Here is an 18350-nt window from a genome sequence, read left to right on the forward strand (position 1 = left end):
CTATTATTTGTTTTGGCGCTGGAGCCACTGGCGATAGCCTTGAGACAATCTCCTTTGTTCTCCGGTATTTCTATCGGCTCCCTGGACTTACGTTTATCTCTTTTTGCAGACGACATGCTTCTTTTTCTTTCTGATCCTGAAACCTCTATCCCCCAGGTCTTTAAAATTATTCAAAAATTCAGCTCTTTCTCGGGATACAAAATTAATATAGACAAATCTGAACTTCTTATGCTTAAAGGCCCCTCCCCCTCTTTCGCTAATGACACTTCCTTATCCTCTATTAAAATCATGCACTCCCACATCAAATATTTAGGCGTCTTAATCCCAAAAGATTTAACGCTCCTCTATAAACTCAATTACTCCCCAACCATCACACATTTCGCTAAGACTTTAGAGAATTGGTGCAATCTTCCTTTATCACTACTCGGCAGACTAGAAGTAGTAAAAACAATCTTGTTGCCAAAACTCACATACTCTATGCAAATGTTGCCTATTAGACTCACTTTACATGACATTGGAGAGTTGTACTCGATTTTCCAATCTTTCATTTGGAGACATAAAAAACCACGCATTTCTAGACAAAAACTTCAATTATCTAAACCAGAGGGAGGTTGGGGCTTCCCTGACATTCTTCAATATTCCCGGGCCCTAATGTTCCGCTATATATATGACTGGTTACTTGAAACAAGCAAATACACTTCTTATGACCTAGATTGTGCTTTGTTTTTCCCTTATGCCCCAGGGGCACTCTTACACACTAATAAAGCAAACTTACCCGCAGCGATTTATACGAATATACTATTCAAAGACACGTATAATGCTTGGTGGGCTGTCAACAAAAAATTAGGAAAATCCCCTCAAAACTCAAAATGGATACCTCTGTGGGGCAATCCTTTGTTTCTACCGGGGATACAAGATACACTTTTTTACAGACTTAAATTGAAGGGACTACGTAGCACATCTCAAGTTTTTGATCCAGGTGGGAAATTTATCTCTTTCTCTTTCATGAAAGAAACATATGGGGTTACAGATATCTACTATTTTCCATATCTCCAACTCCAGCACTACATCGGGTCTCTTCCCCCTATCATGCTGCGGTCGGGGACCCCAGATCTTATCGCCCAAGTGGCAACTTTGTTCTTGAAAGACAAATACAAAACGAGATTAATATATCAAAAATTGATATCCCCTGCTAAACAGGCGGTGTGGGAGTCGGTGGCGCGGGTGTGGGGAAGAGACCTGTCTATGTGTTTACCAGAATCTTTACTATTCAAATACTACCACAAAACATTGAAAATTCTACATACAGCATCCCTACAAGAAATACACGTGAAATCACTATATAGGGCATATATATCTCAACAACAGCGTAGTCACTTTGTTCGAGAGGAAGATGGGTCTTGTCCTAAATGCCACTCTTCCTCAGCATCTTTGTTCCACAACTTCTGGGACTGCGGTCATGTAAAAAGATTTTGGCACAAATTGAGGAACTTTATAAACTCCTCTTTTTCTATAAACATACCCTTTGACCCAATTCCAATGTTGTTTGCCAATTTTGACTCATGGACCCTAGCGGTTTGGGACAAACACCTTATCCCCTTTCTCACAATATTGGTAACTATTGCTAAAAAGGTGATCTTAAACTCCTGGATCTCCAGATCAGCCCCCTCAATGGCAGAAGTACATTCCTTACTAAATAAAATGATGTATTATGACAGATACTCTTTATATCCCAATGTCCAATTAAGGGCTAAATGCTTTACGAAAAAATGGAACCCATATATTAATACCCGCACAACAGAAGAACGCTCCCAGATATTGAAGATATTTGATCAGCGCACTCCTTGATCGATAGCTATCCAATTTTGCCCTACTATACTATATTATATTTTCAGATCGCTCTAGGCGTTGTACGGCCTGGCTCCGATATCCATCCCTGCTCCCTCCTACACCCTCCAACTGCTTCACCCCTCCTTTCCCTGATCTATCGCTCTCCTCTCCCACCTTCCCTTACTCTCACTGTTTTGTATTGTGTCTTCCCCTTGATAGACCTACTATAAGAGATTGGTTTGAGAGGACAAGTAACTATGTCTTTTTGGAACGACATAACACTTCATAGGGGACCTTGCATACTCTAGTTAGTCTTTTATCTAGGTAGGTCTAAGGCGAAAATGTTCAAATTTCTAATGTTAAAGTTGTAACTTGCCTCCCTTGGATTCGCCTAGAATGATTAGTCTTTGATACTTCGGATATGGAATGTACAAGTATATGTTCTTCACAACCTTATAATGTTGATGTCCATCCTTATTGCTCCGAAGTACAAGATCCTACTTTACCAATTTCTAACATTTTCGCATAGATGATTATCAAATTTTTCATGGTCTAAAATGTCCTTTCGTATGTCCATTGTATTTGTCTGATGTTACATGTTTGAAAAGCTGAAAAAAACCCAAATAAACATATGTTTAAAAAAAAAGAAAAAAAAAAAAGAATCAGTTTTGGAAACTTGCAGTTTTTTATCTGGAGATTCCCAAGCTTTTTCACATAACTCATTCAGTTCGTGTGAGGGGGGAAAAGTTACCTCAGGTTTCTTTCCCTTATACATATAAACCCTTGTGTCAGGGACAGGAGTTTCCTCTGTGATGTGCAAAACCTCCTTAATTGCTATAATCATATATCGGAGTGATTTAGCCAACTTTGGCTGTAACTTTACATCATCGTAATCGACACTGGAGTCAGAATCCATGTCGGTATCTGTGTCAACAATTTGGGATAGTGGGCGCTTATGAGACCCTGACGGTCCCTGCGATATAGGATAACGCACGGGTTGAGACCCTGACTGTCCCAATGCATCAGCCTTGTCTAATCTTTTATGCATAGAATTAACATTATCATTTAAAACCTTCCACATATCCATCCAATCAGGTGTCGGCGCAGTCACCACATTCATTTGCTCCCGCTCCTCTCCCACATAGCCTTCCACATCAGACATGTCGACACAAGCGTACCGACACACCACACACACAGGGAATGTCCTTTCTGAAGACAGTTCCTCCACGAGGCCCTTTGGAGAGACAGAGAGAGAGTATGCCAGCACACACCCCAGCGCTATATAACCCAGGAATAACACAGTAACTTAATGTTAACCCAGTAGCTGCTGTTTATATACTTTTTTGTGCCTAATTATGTGCCCCCCCTCTCTTTTCAACCCTCTTCTACCGTGTATCAGCAGGGGACAGCCTGAAGAGCTTCCTCTCAGCGTGCTGTGGAGAAAAAATGGCGCTGGTGAGTGCTGAGGGAGAAGCCCCGCCCCCTCGGCGGCGGGCTTCTGTCCCGCTTAAATTTTATTTCTTTGGCGGGGGCTCCTACATATATACAGTGCCCAGCTGTATATATGTGTTTATTTGCCAGAATGAGGTCCCAAATGCTGCCGGAGTATGTGTAGGTGTGTGGAGCAATGGCGCACAGCTGCAGTGCTGTGCGTTACCTCCAGTGAAGATCACGAAGTCTTCTGCCGCTTGTGAAGTCTTCTTGCTTCTCATACTCACCCGGCTTCAGTCTTCCGGCTCTGCGAGGGGGACGGCGGCGTGGCTCTGGGACGGACGGCGAGGGTGAGATCCTGCGTACCGATCCCTCTGGAGCTAATGGTGTCCAGTAGCCTAAGAAGCAGGACCTAGCTTCAGAGAGTAGGGCTGCATCTCTCCCCTCAGTCCCATGATGCAGGGAGTCTGTTGCCAGCAGAGCTCCCTGAAAATAAAAAACCTAACAAAAAACTTTCTATCAGCAAACTCAGGAGGGCTCACTGAAAAGCACCCAGCTCCTCTGGGCACAGAATCAAACTGAGTTCTGGAGGAGGGGCAGAGAGGGAGGAGCCAGTGCACAACAGGAACTAAATTCTTTCTTAAAGTGCCCATGTCTCCTGCGGAGCCCGTCTCTCCCCATGGTCCTTACGGAGTCCCCAGCATCCTCTAGGACGTTAGAGGAAATTGCAATACCATTATGTTATTTTTAGCTCTGGGTAGGTTATTTTTATAGCAAATTAGACATCAGAATCTTTTGTTTTTACATAATTTATTATGTAACATACAAAGAAAATTGAGTGGTAATGGAAGAATCATAAAAAAACTCAGATTGCTTTTAGTTTTAAAAGCGTGACTAGAAGATTTCACCCTCTTAAGACGGTAAGAATTATAGATGTGGTAAAACTAGCCAGCTATAGTACCTAATTTCCAATGATTCTCTCCCATTTCTTTAGCTGCTAAACAAACAACTTATGGATATGGTACATAATAAAGACACTTTCACAGTATATAAACTTTTAGGGTATATTGAGACTTTTGTATTTCTGGGAGGATATCTGCAGTAAAGTTGCCGCCTTTGAGGGTGCACCCTTTGGGAGATCCTAGAGGGTTCATTCTTAGGAGATACTGGAGGGGTAAGTCCCAAGGACCACGGGGAGGGGGAGGGGTGTGTGGAGAAGTGAATTGTATCATCACTGCCCCATCCCCGCTAGAAAATGTTGATTTGCGGCACATTGCTGAAGGAGGCGGGGCCATGCCCTGTCCACATCACCGATAGAGTGGACGGGATTCGGGTGGGTTTTCTACCCTCTCAGTTTACTGGAGATAGGCAAATATGAAGTGCTTTGAGGCTTCTGATATGCACCCTCCATTTACCTGGATGGTTCCTATAAAAAAGCAATTGAACTCAAAAGTAGCCCACCACCCCTTTTTTTTGTTGTTGAAAATTTCAGCTACAAAAAGGTAAAAATCAGGAACATCCCATTTTAATGAAGATATGTAACTCTGTAAAGTATTTCCCAGTCACATTTCTTGAAAAACAGTTGGGTCACAAAATTCTAATCCGCTAAAAAAACCACAGAAAGAAACAAACGGAAAAAACAAACCAGTTACGTTTAAATGCACAATGTAAACATTTCTGCACATTAAAGGGCTGACTAGATTTTCCAACTGTCTATGCCACGCCTGAACTAATCGGACGGGATGGTTAATTTGGGACCCCCATACGCTGCATTATAGAGTCAACATATATGAAAATGACCAATTAGCATGTAAGATAGACCCAGATTTATCAAGCATTGGAGAGTGCTAAACTGCAAGGTGATGAAGTTCCAGCCAATCAGCTCCTAACTGCCATGTTACAGCCTGTTTTTTTAACAGCTAGGAGTGCTCTCCAAGGCTTGGTAGACCTGGGCCTAACAGTGTAGAGTATACTGACATATTTGAACTGCAGATATTTTAGATACCCTCTGTTCCAAAGTAGAAACATATTTTTCTAAATATACTACTTTGAAAGGCAAGTACTGGAAACTGCAAAGAGCTCCAGAAACCAAACACATGTGGGCCGATTCAATTGTTTTATAGGTAACCAAACTTATTGGGCGCCCACTGGGGCTATTCAATTGATACCCCTGTTGGGTGCACATGCCCCGTATGCGCACCCATAAGTTCCGGGTTTAGTCACTTCCCTGTCTAAAGTACAGGTTAGGGCACTCAAACTACAAAATTTATGTACATTTCAGCTCGCACCTCAGGAAGCTGAGAGCTGAAATGCGTCTCCCTGGCTGCATGCATGCCAGAATGGTGCAACAATTTAATTACTCCACTGAGGCGCCATCTAGTGGTGGCCAGGGAGACCAACAACTGAATCGGCCCCATGGTGTGCAAGTTTAGATCTCGCAAGACTTCTTAAGGTATAGAGGCATTGACACATTTATCTGTACAATCCCAATCTCTGTTATATTGGTACGACTCTTATGGCATAAGGGGGTACACACGGAGAGATCGGTGTTTAAAATCTAAGCAATCTGACTAGATTTTAAGCACGGATCTGCCGTGTGTATGCCCCCCAGCGATATCCGCGCATCGCTATCGCCGGTGCTAGATTGGCATGCAGGCTCAATCTAGCGGGTCACTCACCTCAGCGCTGTGTGACGTGAGCGGCCCCCGTCGTCGTCCCCCCTCGCTCATCAGCACATCGCGCAGTGGTGTGGTTACCAGAGCCATTGTGTTTAACACAAGGCAAATGCAGTGAATTCAAAGGAGAGGCAACCAATGACCTCTGGAATGCAAGTAAAACAACTACATGTGAAATGCATGTGAGATGCGGTTTAACAAATGTTTTTAATAAAACACAAGTGGGTACCCGGCCCTATAGTGAATATAGAAAAGGATAATGGTAGTTAGCAGTATTTGAAAAGTAATAAATCATTTTGGTCTTGGACTTAACCAATAATACACCATCGTATCCCCCAGATTGCCATGGGCAGAAATATACCCGCTACCAACATGTTCTCATAACACTGCTTCATTTAAATGTGATTACAGAACTCAATGTAACTGAACAACACAAAATATCAAAATGAGCACAATGTAACATACAAAAATACTTAGGCTTGTTATAGTAACAAAAAGATAGTAAAACTAAAAATACTGTGATAAAATAAAATAAAAAAAGCTATGGAATGATACCGAAGAATACCACTAGATGATTAATATGTCCAAGTGCTTTGATTTATCAATTTTAAAAGATTTTCCCAAAAAGTGCTAGTGAAAAACAATGGATGTTGCCTCTGGAAGTCTCACCCAACATGCTATTCTTACAACAGGGAGAATGCTTTTATTTTCCCATGGAAATCATCTCAACATCCAGGGACAGTATTCATGCCAAAATGAATTGTAACCCATGGCAACAATCTTTTACCACTGGTAGCAGCTAACCTTCTATGCGGTCAGCCTCAATGCAGTTTCAAAAACTGGCTCTTGGAAAGGTCTCTGAATTTGACCAGGAACATATACCTAGAGTAAAATGTTCTTTGTTTAGAAATACGCCCAGCGTTATTTCTGAAGTTTCCTCAGGACTGCAAGAAACAGCATCTAGTCTGTGTGTAGTTCCCCTGACAGCACGCCTTTCTCCTTAGCTGTCCTCGTCATCATCACTGATGAGGTCTCTCCCGACAGAGTTGGTCTCTCGCTCTCTAATGAAGTCTGCACGGATAGCATCCAGCTCGGACAACTCCAGCCTGACTTTCTCCAGGTGGTAGGCACGGCGATTGCGGATCTGACGTAGTGGGAATGGATTCATATCCAAGAATGCCATGTTACCGAGTTTTCTGTGGTAAACAAGAAGAAAAAGGTCTTAAACAGACATAACACAACAGGATATTTTTACTGTTTCAATAAAGATATGCATACTAGTTCTATATATGGGATGCAGATAAAATACCGGCTGCCAGGCTACCTGTGGAGACCGTTCAGGCGACCGCTGGACGGAATCCCAACCTCCCGCAGGGTATTCCCACTCGGTTGGTGGCTCGGTATACTGACAGCCGTCATCCATTCTGTCGGTAAAACATACCGATTCCAATATATATATATATATATATATATATATATATATATATATATATATATATATTTTATCAGAGTGTCGAAAGTACATACTTATTACTAAATATATTGGGCCTAGTATTAAATGCAAAAAGTATGGCACCTTGTAGGAGCACTGAAAGTGGAGCAGGTGTTGCTCTGAATACACTAATGGATATATCTATAAGCACTAGCAACAACAATGAATTACCTACTTTTACCACATTTGCACAAAAAAAAAAAATTGTAAGAAATGTGAAAAGAATGCACTGCGGTGCCTGTCAACTGTATAAAGTTCAGCATCTGTGCGTAGTTTCCTGGTCACTCACGGTGCGACCAGATTACGTCTAGATATAGGAAACTTGGAGATTCAAATGATTACTAACATTGACCAAATTCTCTTCTGTATTTGACATAGCAAACATAGCATCAGCTACAGATACCAGTCATTGGGCCTAATTCTGACCTGATCGCAGCAGCAAATTTGTTAGCTAATTGGCAAAACCATGTGCACTGCAGGGGGGGCAAATGTAACATGTGCAGAGAGAGTTAGATTTGGGTGGGGTATTTTGTTTCTGTGCAGGGTAAATACTGGCTGCTTTATTTTTACACTGCAATTTAGATTTCAGTTTGAACACCCCCCATCCAAATCTAACTCTCTCTGCACATGTTACATCTGCCCCCCCTGCAGTGCACATGGTTTTGACCATTAGCTAACAAATTTGCTGCTGCGATCAGATCTGAATTAGGCCCATTGTTACATAGTTATTGCTACACCAATTCCAAAGCAGCAAATGCTGCCGCTTTACATTCACACTATAACCTTAAATTGAAGTCAGTGAAAGCTCAGTTCAGTTGAACGGACTGTCCTGAGTTTAAACCAAGGCGTTCAAAGTGAATGACACAAGTGTGTCACATACTATTATTATAACCTACAGTTATCAGCAGAGCAGTGACGTGCGATATAACTGTGAATATGATGCATAAAGTGGGAGAAAATGTAGTGCAGCCACACAGCCAAGTAAGACTGTGACTTTGCCCCTCTGGGAGCAGGCAGTGGTAATTGGTCAGTTTTGTGTCACTTGCAGTGCATTTACCAGTACTACTTGGTACAATGGTTTAGACCCCAACAGTATAATCTGAAATCACTGTATCATGTGTTGCCACAGTTGGCCACTGGCATGATATTTCATGTTTATATGACATACCTCCCAACTGTCCAGATTCCAGCGGGACAGTCCCACGGGTGGGGGGAGTTGGTAGAGCCTGTGATCACCGCGCACTGGAAAGCAGCTGGTGATCACTAAATAGATGCAGTGTTTGACTGGATTAGGATAGTAGTAAAAACAATTATGCATGCCCATTTAAACCACACCTATTGTTTTATATAGCTCCTCCTATTAATCTACCTACACCCGTACAGACTATGGAGGAGATGTACTAAGCCTTCAAAAGTGATGAAGTGGAGAGAGAAAAAGCACCAGCCAATCAGCTCCCCACTGTCATGTTATAGGATGTATGTGATACAGATGTAGCCACCTTTATCTTGACTGGCTGAGGCGTTTGTCCCGATCGAGCATACGCAGCGTAGGGAGGCGCGCCTAGTCACAGAGAGGCGTACCTAATCGCACGGAGGCAGACAGAGCGTTTGGCGTTACCTTTACGTGTAATACCTGCGATCATCCACCAGATGTCGCCTTTTACAATCACCACTGCGCATGCGTGTGGTCTCCCGTAAAATACAATACTGAAATATATAATAAGGACTACTTTACTAAGCGTCTCATTACGCTGCATACAGTAAATACTCATTGCGCTGCATTATTTAATACAGTAAATACTCATTATGCTGCATTATTTAATACAGTATATACGGTACAGACGCAAATAGTACAGCATACAGTATATGCTCCATCTACAGTACTTTATGAATATGTGAGCGTCCAAGTCCCGCAGACAAAACAACATAAAACCAGTAGTTTACACTGTCGCAAATGGACGTGTTAGAAGTTCACTATTGCCTCTTGAGATTAGGAATTTTGTACAGTATGTTAGCGTCCTAATCCCATAGCCATTACAGCATAATCAAAACCAATGGATTTATTAATCTGTCTGCGGCGAAGTGGTGAAGTGTTCCGCTTCCTATACTCAGAGTCCCGAGTTATATTTCTAAAGTACGAATGCATGTTAGTTTTTTCCAGACACTTTATTATTTTTTTATTCACATAAACCAGGGCAAAGCTGCAGGAGCGGTTCTGTTAAGGTTCTATGCACCGTACAGTACACATACAATTCTGTAGCAGGGCAGACTCAATTGAAATGGCTACCACCTATGACTCCTTGCTCCACGGAGGCCCTAGGCTACGGAGCAAGTAACAGTCCAGATTGTGCAGGCTATGGGGCAATGCTGAAGGAGCGTCACAATCCCCTAGCTAAAATACACAGGGGCGATAGGACTAAGCGAGGTATATGCACATAACGATACACTGCAAAGTTCCCCATGGTTTTAATTATGCCTTTTCTTTGAACACAGTATTTTCGACTGCCTCGCCCTACACCCATCCCACTTTCCCCTTCCCCCCTGGGAGCCTGCAATGTACATGCAGTAGACAGGGAGGGAGTTCCGATCAGGTTACAAGACGTGCAACAGTATACTACTGTATGTAGGAAAATCCCCCGCCCACTCTGATTTATGTGAAACCTGTGTGCACCCTTCCATTGAATGTATAACAAAGAAAAAAAATAATAATAAAGTGAATGTTACAGGAACACATTAAAAAAAGGTTGGCACTTCCTTCCCATTGGTGTTGGTTTATGACTTAGGGGACTCGGACGCAAATACTTGTATTTGAAAAGCACGTATTTTCCACTGCCTCTCCCTACCCCCATTGCCCTTCCCCCCTGGGAGCCTGCACAGGTCATGCAGTGGACAGGGAGGGAGTTCAGGTCAGGTACAATACACAAATGCCGACAATCTACAGTACTGTGTTGCTCAGTTAGTTGCGTCGGAATACACTAGTTTATACTCATTACCGCTGTGTATTTGTATATAGCGGAATGAATCGCTGCTGCAGATTTACTTTGATTTATGTGAAACCTGTGTGCACCCTTTCATTGAATGTATAACAAAGAAAAACAATAATAAAGTGAATGTCACGGGAACATATAAAAAAAAAAAGGTTGGCACTTTGGGACTCAAAGCTGGGACTCTCAGTGTGGGATGTAAGAGCCTTCATCGCTAGGTTGGTATGGAAGAGGAGACAATTAGCTACCAGAGGGTACCAACTCCAAGTTTCTGTGACCCCCACAAGGCTCATGGCAAGCGTCGGAACCCATGGTGGGTCTGAATTAACGGGCCCATTATAGTCTATGGGAAAATGAGTCCACTTTGCGTACGGATATCTCTGGTTCTGGGTGTCCCAGGGACTCGGGACTGGTACCATTTAAAAGAGGAGACTCTTGGCTTTCAGGGCAGACCAACGACTAGTTTATGTGACACTGGAAAGGGAAACAGTAAGCAACCGTATATCGGGTCCCCTCTAGTTGTCCGCCTAGCTTGCACAAGATGCAGGGTTTCTGGCTAGCTAGGAAATACTGTACAGAAATGCTAAGCATGGTAATTTGACATCCAGGAACATAGGGAGGAGTTCATCTCTCTCCATTATACTTAGAAAAATTACACTTGCCACTGTACGTTACAAGCTGTTCGTGCTAATTAGTACAATAGTAGAACATACTGTACAGAGATACTAAGTACAGTGATTTGGCATCCACAAACTTAGGGAGGAGCTTTAATCTCTCTCCATTGTAATCTTTCTAAGCATAATGGAGAGAGATAAAAGCTCCTCCCTAAATTCCTGGATGTTAAATTGCCATCCAGAGTATCGCTGTACTCTATGTTCTACTAGTGTACTAATTAGCACGAACAGCTTGTAACATACAGTGGCAAGTTTAATATTTCTATGTATAATGGAGAGAGATAAAAGCTCCCCAGTAAGTTCCTGGATGCCACATCACTGTACTTAGTATCTCTGTACAGTATTTTCTGTTAGGGTACTAATTAGCTGTTCGTGCTAATTAGTACCCTAATAGAACATACTGTACAGAGATACTAAGGACGGTGATTTGGTATCCAGGAACTTACTGAGGAGCTTTTATCTCTCTCCATTATACATAGAAAGATTAAACTTGCCGCTGTATGTTACAAGCTGTTCGTGCTAATTAGTACCCTAATAGAACATACTGTACAGAGATACTAAGGACGGTGATTTGGTATCCAGGAACTTACTGAGGAGCTTTTATCTCTCTCCATTATACATAGAAAGATTAAACTTGCCGCTGTATGTTACAAGCTGTTCGTGCTAATTAGTACCCTAATAGAACATACTGTACAGAGATACTACAGACAGTGATTTGGCATCCAGGAACTTAGGGAGGAGCTTTTATCTCTCTCCAATATACTTAGAAAGATTACAGCGGAGAGAGATAAAAGCTCCTCCCTAAGGTTCCTGGATGCCAAATCACTGTCTGTAGTATATCTATACAGTATGTTCTACTAGTGTACTAATTAGCACGAGCAGCTTGTAACGTACAGTGGCAGTTTTGATCTTTCTATGTATAATGTAGAGAGATAAAAGCTCCTCCCTAGGTTCCTGGTTGCCAAATCACCGTCCTTAGTATCTCTGTATAGTATTTTCTATTAGGGTACTAATTAGCACGAACAGCTAATTAGTACCCTAATAGAAAATACTGTACATAGATACTAAGTATAGTGATGTGGCATCCAGGAACTTACTGAGGAGCTATTATCTCTCTCCATTATACATAGAAAGATTAATCTTGCCACTGTAGGTTACAAGCTGTTCGTGCTATTTAGTACACTAGTAGAACATAGAGTACAGAGATACTCTGGACAGCAATTTGGCATCCAGGAATTTAGGGAGGAGCTTTTATCTCTCTCCATTATACTTAGATAGATTACATTGGAGAGATTAAAGCTCCTCCCTAAATTCGTGGATGCCAAATCACTGTACTTAGTATCTCTGTACAGTATGTTCTACTAGTGTACTAATTAGCACGAACAGCTTGTAACGTACAGTGGCAGTTTTGATCTTTCTATGTATAATGTAGAGAGATAAAAGCTCCTCCCTCAGTTCCTGGTTGCCAAATCACCATCCTTAGTTTCTCTGTATAGTATTTTCTATTAGGGTACTAATTAGCACGAACAGCTAATTAGTACCCTAATAGAAAATACTTTACAGAGATACTAAGTACAGTGATGTGGCATCCAGGAACTTACTGAGGAGCTTTTATCTCTCTCCATTATACATAGAAAGATTAAACTTGCCGCTGTGTGTTACAAGCTGTTCGTGCTAATTAGTACACTAGTAGAACATACTGTACAGAGATACTACATACAGTGATTTGGCATCCAGGAACCTTAGGGAGGAGCTTTTATCTCTCTCCATTATGCTTAGAAAGATTACAATGGAGAGAGAATAAAGCTCCTCCCTAAGTTCGTGGATGCCAAATCACTGTACTTAGTATCTCTGTACAGTATGTTCTACTAGTGTACTAATTAGTACGAACAGCTTGTAACGTACAGTGGCAAGTTTAATCTTTCTATGTAAAATATAGAGAGATAAAAGCTCCTCCCTAGGTTCCTGGTTGCCAAATCACCGTCCTTAGTATCTCTGTATAGTATTTTCTATTAGGGTACTAATTAGCACGAACAGCTATAACAGAGATACTAAGTATAGTGATGTGGCATCCAGGAACTTACTGAGGAGCTTTTATCTCTCTCCAAAATACATAGAAAGATTAATCTTGCAGCTGTACGTTACAAGCTGTTCGTGCTATTTAGTACACTAGTAGAACATAGAGTACAGCGATACTCTGGACAGCAATTTGGCATCCAGGAATTTAGGGAGGAGCTTTTATCTCTCTCCATTATACTTAGATAGATTACAATGGAGAGATTAAAGCTCCTCCCTAAGTTCGTGGATGCCAAATCACTGTACTTAGTATCTCTGTACAGTATGTTCTACTAGTGTACTAATTAGCATGAACAGCTTGTAACGTACAGTGGCAAGTTTAATCTTTCTATGTATAATATAGAGAGATAAAAGCTCCTCCCTAGGTTCCTGGTTGCCAAATCACCGTCCTTAGTATCTCTGTATAGTATTTTCTATTAGGGTACTAATTAGCACGAACAGCTAATTAGTACCCTAATAGTATCTCTGTACAGTATTTTCTATTAGGGTACTAATTAGCTGTTCGTGCTAATTAGTACCCTAATAGAAAATACTATACAGAGATACTAAGTACAGTGATTTGGCATCCACGAATTTAGGGAGGAGCTTTAATCTCTCCAATGTAATCTATCTAAGTATAATGGAGAGAGATAAAAGCTCCTCCCTAAATTCCTGGATGCCAAATTGCTGTCCAGAGTATCGCTGTACTCTATGTTCTACTAGTGTACTAAATAGCACGAACAGCTTGTAACGTACAGTGGCAAGATTAATCTTTCTATGTATAATGGAGAGAGATAAAAGCTCCTCAGTAAGTTCCTGGATGCCACATCACTATACTTAGTATCTCTGTACAGTATTTTCTAAGTATAGTGATGTGGCATCCAGGAACTTACTGAGGAGCTTTTATCTCTCTCCATTATACATAGAAAGATTAATCTTGCCACTGTACGTTACAAGCTGTTCGTGCTATTTAGTACACTAGTAGAACATAGAGTACAGCGATACTCTGGACAGCAATTTGGCATCCAGGAATTTAGGGAGGAGCTTTTATCTCTCTCCATTATACTTAGATAGATTACATTGGAGAGATTAAAGCTCCTCCCTAAATTCGTGGATGCCAAATCACTGTACTTAGTATCTCTGTACAGTATGTTCTACTAGTGTACTAATTAGCACGAACAGCTTGTAACGTACAGTGGCAATTTTAATCTTTCTATGTATAATATAGAGAGATAAAAGCTCCTCCCTAAGTTCCTGGTTGCCAAATCACCATCCTTAGTATCTTTGCATAGTATTTTCTATTAGGGTACTAATTAGCACGAACAGCTTGTAACGTACAGTGGCAATTTTAATCTTACTATGTATAATATAGAGAGATAAAAGCTCCTCCCTAAGTTCCTGGTTGCCAAATCACCATCCTTAGTATCTCTGCATAGTATTTTCTATTAGGGTACTAATTAGCACAAACAGCTAAATGGTACCCTAATAGAACATACTGTACAGAGATACTAAGTATGGTGATTTTGTATCCAGGAACTTATTGAGGAGCTTTTATCTCTCTCCATTATACATAGAAAGATTAATCTTGCCACTGTACGTTACAAGCTGTTCGTGCTATTTAGTACACTAGTAGAACATAGAGTACAGCGATACTCTGGACAGCAATTTGGCATCCAGGAATTTAGGGAGGAGCTTTTATCTCTCTCCATTATACTTAGATAGATTACATTGGAGAGATTAAAGCTCCTCCCTAAATTCGTGGATGCCAAATCACTGTACTTAGTATCTCTGTACAGTATGTTCTACTAGTGTACTAATTAGCACGAACAGCTTGTAACGTACAGTGGCAATTTTAATCTTTCTATGTATAATATAGAGAGATAAAAGCTCCTCCCTAAGTTCCTGGTTGCCAAATCACCATCCTTAGTATCTTTGCATAGTATTTTCTATTAGGGTACTAATTAGCACGAACAGCTTGTAACGTACAGTGGCAATTTTAATCTTACTATGTATAATATAGAGAGATAAAAGCTCCTCCCTAAGTTCCTGGTTGCCAAATCACCATCCTTAGTATCTCTGCATAGTATTTTCTATTAGGGTACTAATTAGCACAAACCGCTAAATGGTACCCTAATAGAACATACTGTACAGAGATACTAAGTATGGTGATTTTGTATCCAGGAACTTATTGAGGAGCTTTTATCTCTCTCCATTATACATAGAAAGATTAATCTTGCCACTGTACGTTACAAGCTGTTCGTGCTATTTAGTACACTAGTAGAACATAGAGTACAGCGATACTCTGGACAGCAATTTGGCATCCAGGAATTTAGGGAGGAGCTTTTATCTCTCTCCATTATACTTAGATAGATTACAATGGAGAGATTAAAGCTCCTCCCTAAGTTCGTGGATGCCAAATCACTGTACTTAGTATCTCTGTACAGTATGTTCTACTAGTGTACTAATTAGCACGAACAGCTTGTAACGTACAGTGGCAAGTTTAATCTTTCTATGTATAATATAGAGAGATAAAAGCTCCTCCCTAGGTTCCTGGTTGCCAAATCACCGTCCTTAGTATCTCTATATAGTATTTTCTATTAGGGTACTAATTAGCACGAACAGCTTGTAACGTACAGTGGCAAGTGTAATTTTTCTAAGTATAATGGAGTGAGATAAAAACTCCTCCCTATGTTCCTGGATGTCAAATTACCATGCTTAGCATTTCTGTACAGTATTTCCTATCTAGCCAGAAACCCTGTATCCTGTGCAAGCTAGGCGGACAACTGGAGGGGACCCGAAACACGGTTGCTTCCCGTTTCCCTTTCCAGTGTCACATAAACTAGTGGTTGGTCTGCCCCGAAAGCCAAGAGTCTCCTCTTTTGTATGGTACCAGTCCTGGGTCTCTGGGACACCCAGAACCAGAGATATCAGTACGCAAAGTGGACCCATTTTCCCATAGACTATAATGGGACCGTTAATTCAGACCCACCATAGGTTCCGACGCTTGCCATGAGCCTTGTGGGGGTCACAGAAACTTGGGGTTGGTACCCTCCGGTAGCGAATTGTCTCCCCTTCCATACCAACCTAGTGGTGAAGGCTCCCACCTCCCATGCTGAGAGTCACAAAGTGCCAACCTTTTTTTTTCTATGTTCCCGTGACATTCACTTTATTATTGTTTTTCTTTGTTGTACATTCAATGAAAGGGTGCACACAGGTTTCACATAAATCAAAGTAAATCTGCAGCAGCGATTCATTCCGCTATATACAAATACACAGCGGTAATGAGTATAAATTAGTGTATTCCAACGCAACTAACTGAGCAACACAGTACTGTAGATCGTCAGCATTTGTGTATTGTACCTGATCTGAACTCCCTCCCTGTCCACTGCATGACCTGTGCAGGCTCCCAGGGGGGAAGGGCGATGGGGGTAGGGAGAGGCGGTGGAAAACACTGTGCTTTTGAAATACAAGTATTAACGTCCGAGTCCCCTAAGGCATAAAACAACACCAATGGGAAGGAAGTGCCGACCTTTTTTTAATGTGTTCCTGTAACATTCACTTTATTATTATTATTTTTCTTTGTTATACATTCAATGGAAGGGTGCACACAGGTTTCACATAAATCAGAGTGGGCGGTGGATTTTCCTACATACAGTAGTATACTGTTGCACATGTCTTGTAACCTGATCGGAACTCCCTCCCTGTCTACTGCATGTACTTTGCAGGCTCCCAGGGGGGGAAGGGGAAAGTGGGATGGGGGTAGGGTGAGGCAGTGGAAAATACCGTGTTCAAAGAAAAGGCATAATCAAAACCATGGGGAACTTTGCGGTGTATCGTTATGCGCAAAGACCTCACTTATCCCTATCACCCCTGTGTATTTTAGCTAGGGGATTCTGACGCTCCTTCAGCATTGCCCCGTGACCTACCAAATCTGTGCTACTTGCTCCATAGCCGAGGGCCTCCATTGGGCGAGGAGACACAGGCGGTAGCCATTTCAATTGAGTCTGCCCTGCTATAGAATTGTATGTATACCATATGGTGCATAGACCCTAAACAGTACAACTGCTCCTGCAGCTTTGCCCTAGTTTACGTGAATAACTCCCTCCCTGTCTACTGCATGACCTGTGCAGGATCCCAGGGGGGATGGGCGATGGGCAAGCGGGAGGCGGTGGAAAATACTGTGCTTTTGAAATGCAAGTACTGTATGAGTCTGAGTCCCCAGTAGCCTCCTGCTAGCCTATTGCCCTTCCCCCCTGGGAGCCTGCACAGATCATGCAGTAGACAGGGAGGGAATTCAGGTCATGTGCAATACACAAACGCCGAATATCTACTGTATAGTACTGTTTTGCTCACAGTAGCGTCAGAATACACTCATTTCTACTCATTCCCGCTGTTTAGTTGCATTTAGCATAAAGAATCGCTCCTGCAGATGTACTCTGATTTATATGTAACTTGTGTGCACCTTTCCATTGACTGTCTTACAATGTAGATAAAATAATACAGTGTATTATTACAATAAAAAAAAAAAAAGAAGGCACATCACGTCTCGAACCCAGGACCCCCAGCGTGGGAGGTGGGAGCCTTCACCCCTAGCCCACGACGCCTCAGGAGAGACTCCCAATTTCATGTGTGAAAGTACTGCAAACAGCGCCCGGCCCCCACCCCATTGGTGTTGGTTTATGCCTTAGAGGACTCGGACGCTCGCATTTGTAAAGCACGGTATTTTCCACCGCCTCCTGCTAGCTACTGTAGCCCTCCATTCCCAGACGCTCATGTATTTTAAAAGCACGGTGTTTATACATTGTCCTGTACATTCTTCCTTTTACACAATTACTGTAGTTGCGTCTCCATACACATACAGTACTCCATACTTTTTCCACCGCCTCCCGTTACGCCTACAGTATTGCCAGAGCTGTAGATCAATCCGCCGCTATACTGTACGATCGAAAGTACTGGATTAGTGGAGCATTAGCCACACAGTGGTGGAGATGTGTAATGCATGATGAGTATCTAGATCGCCTCAACGCGCCTACCTGTGATTAAACTCAGCTATCGCCTTAGCGTGACTAAACGCCCGTCTCGGCGGAGAAACAGTCAAGATAAACGTGGCTACATCTGTACATGACAGTTAGGAGTTGATTGGTTTGTTTTTTTAGGTCTAATTATGAAGCAGTGAAAAGAGTGGATAAGTGAACCAGTGGAGAAGTTG

General features: G+C 41.9%; 1 protein-coding gene across 1 annotated transcript in view; it reads right to left on the reverse strand.

The window, feature by feature from the left end:
- Positions 1–4054: 4054 nt before the first annotated feature.
- LOC134932265 (TBC1 domain family member 2B-like) overlaps positions 4055–18350 on the reverse strand; it is a 95994-nt gene continuing 81698 nt past the window's right edge. Inside the window, exon 11 of the mRNA XM_063926551.1 lies at positions 4055–7132. Coding sequence (XP_063782621.1) covers positions 6937–7132 — 196 coding nt within the window. The 3' untranslated portion in view covers positions 4055–6936. The remainder of the gene's footprint in view (positions 7133–18350) is intronic.

The sequence above is a fragment of the Pseudophryne corroboree genome, chromosome 6, assembly GCF_028390025.1.
Source record: "Pseudophryne corroboree isolate aPseCor3 chromosome 6, aPseCor3.hap2, whole genome shotgun sequence".
In the NCBI taxonomy this organism is placed as follows: Eukaryota; Metazoa; Chordata; class Amphibia; order Anura; family Myobatrachidae; genus Pseudophryne; species Pseudophryne corroboree.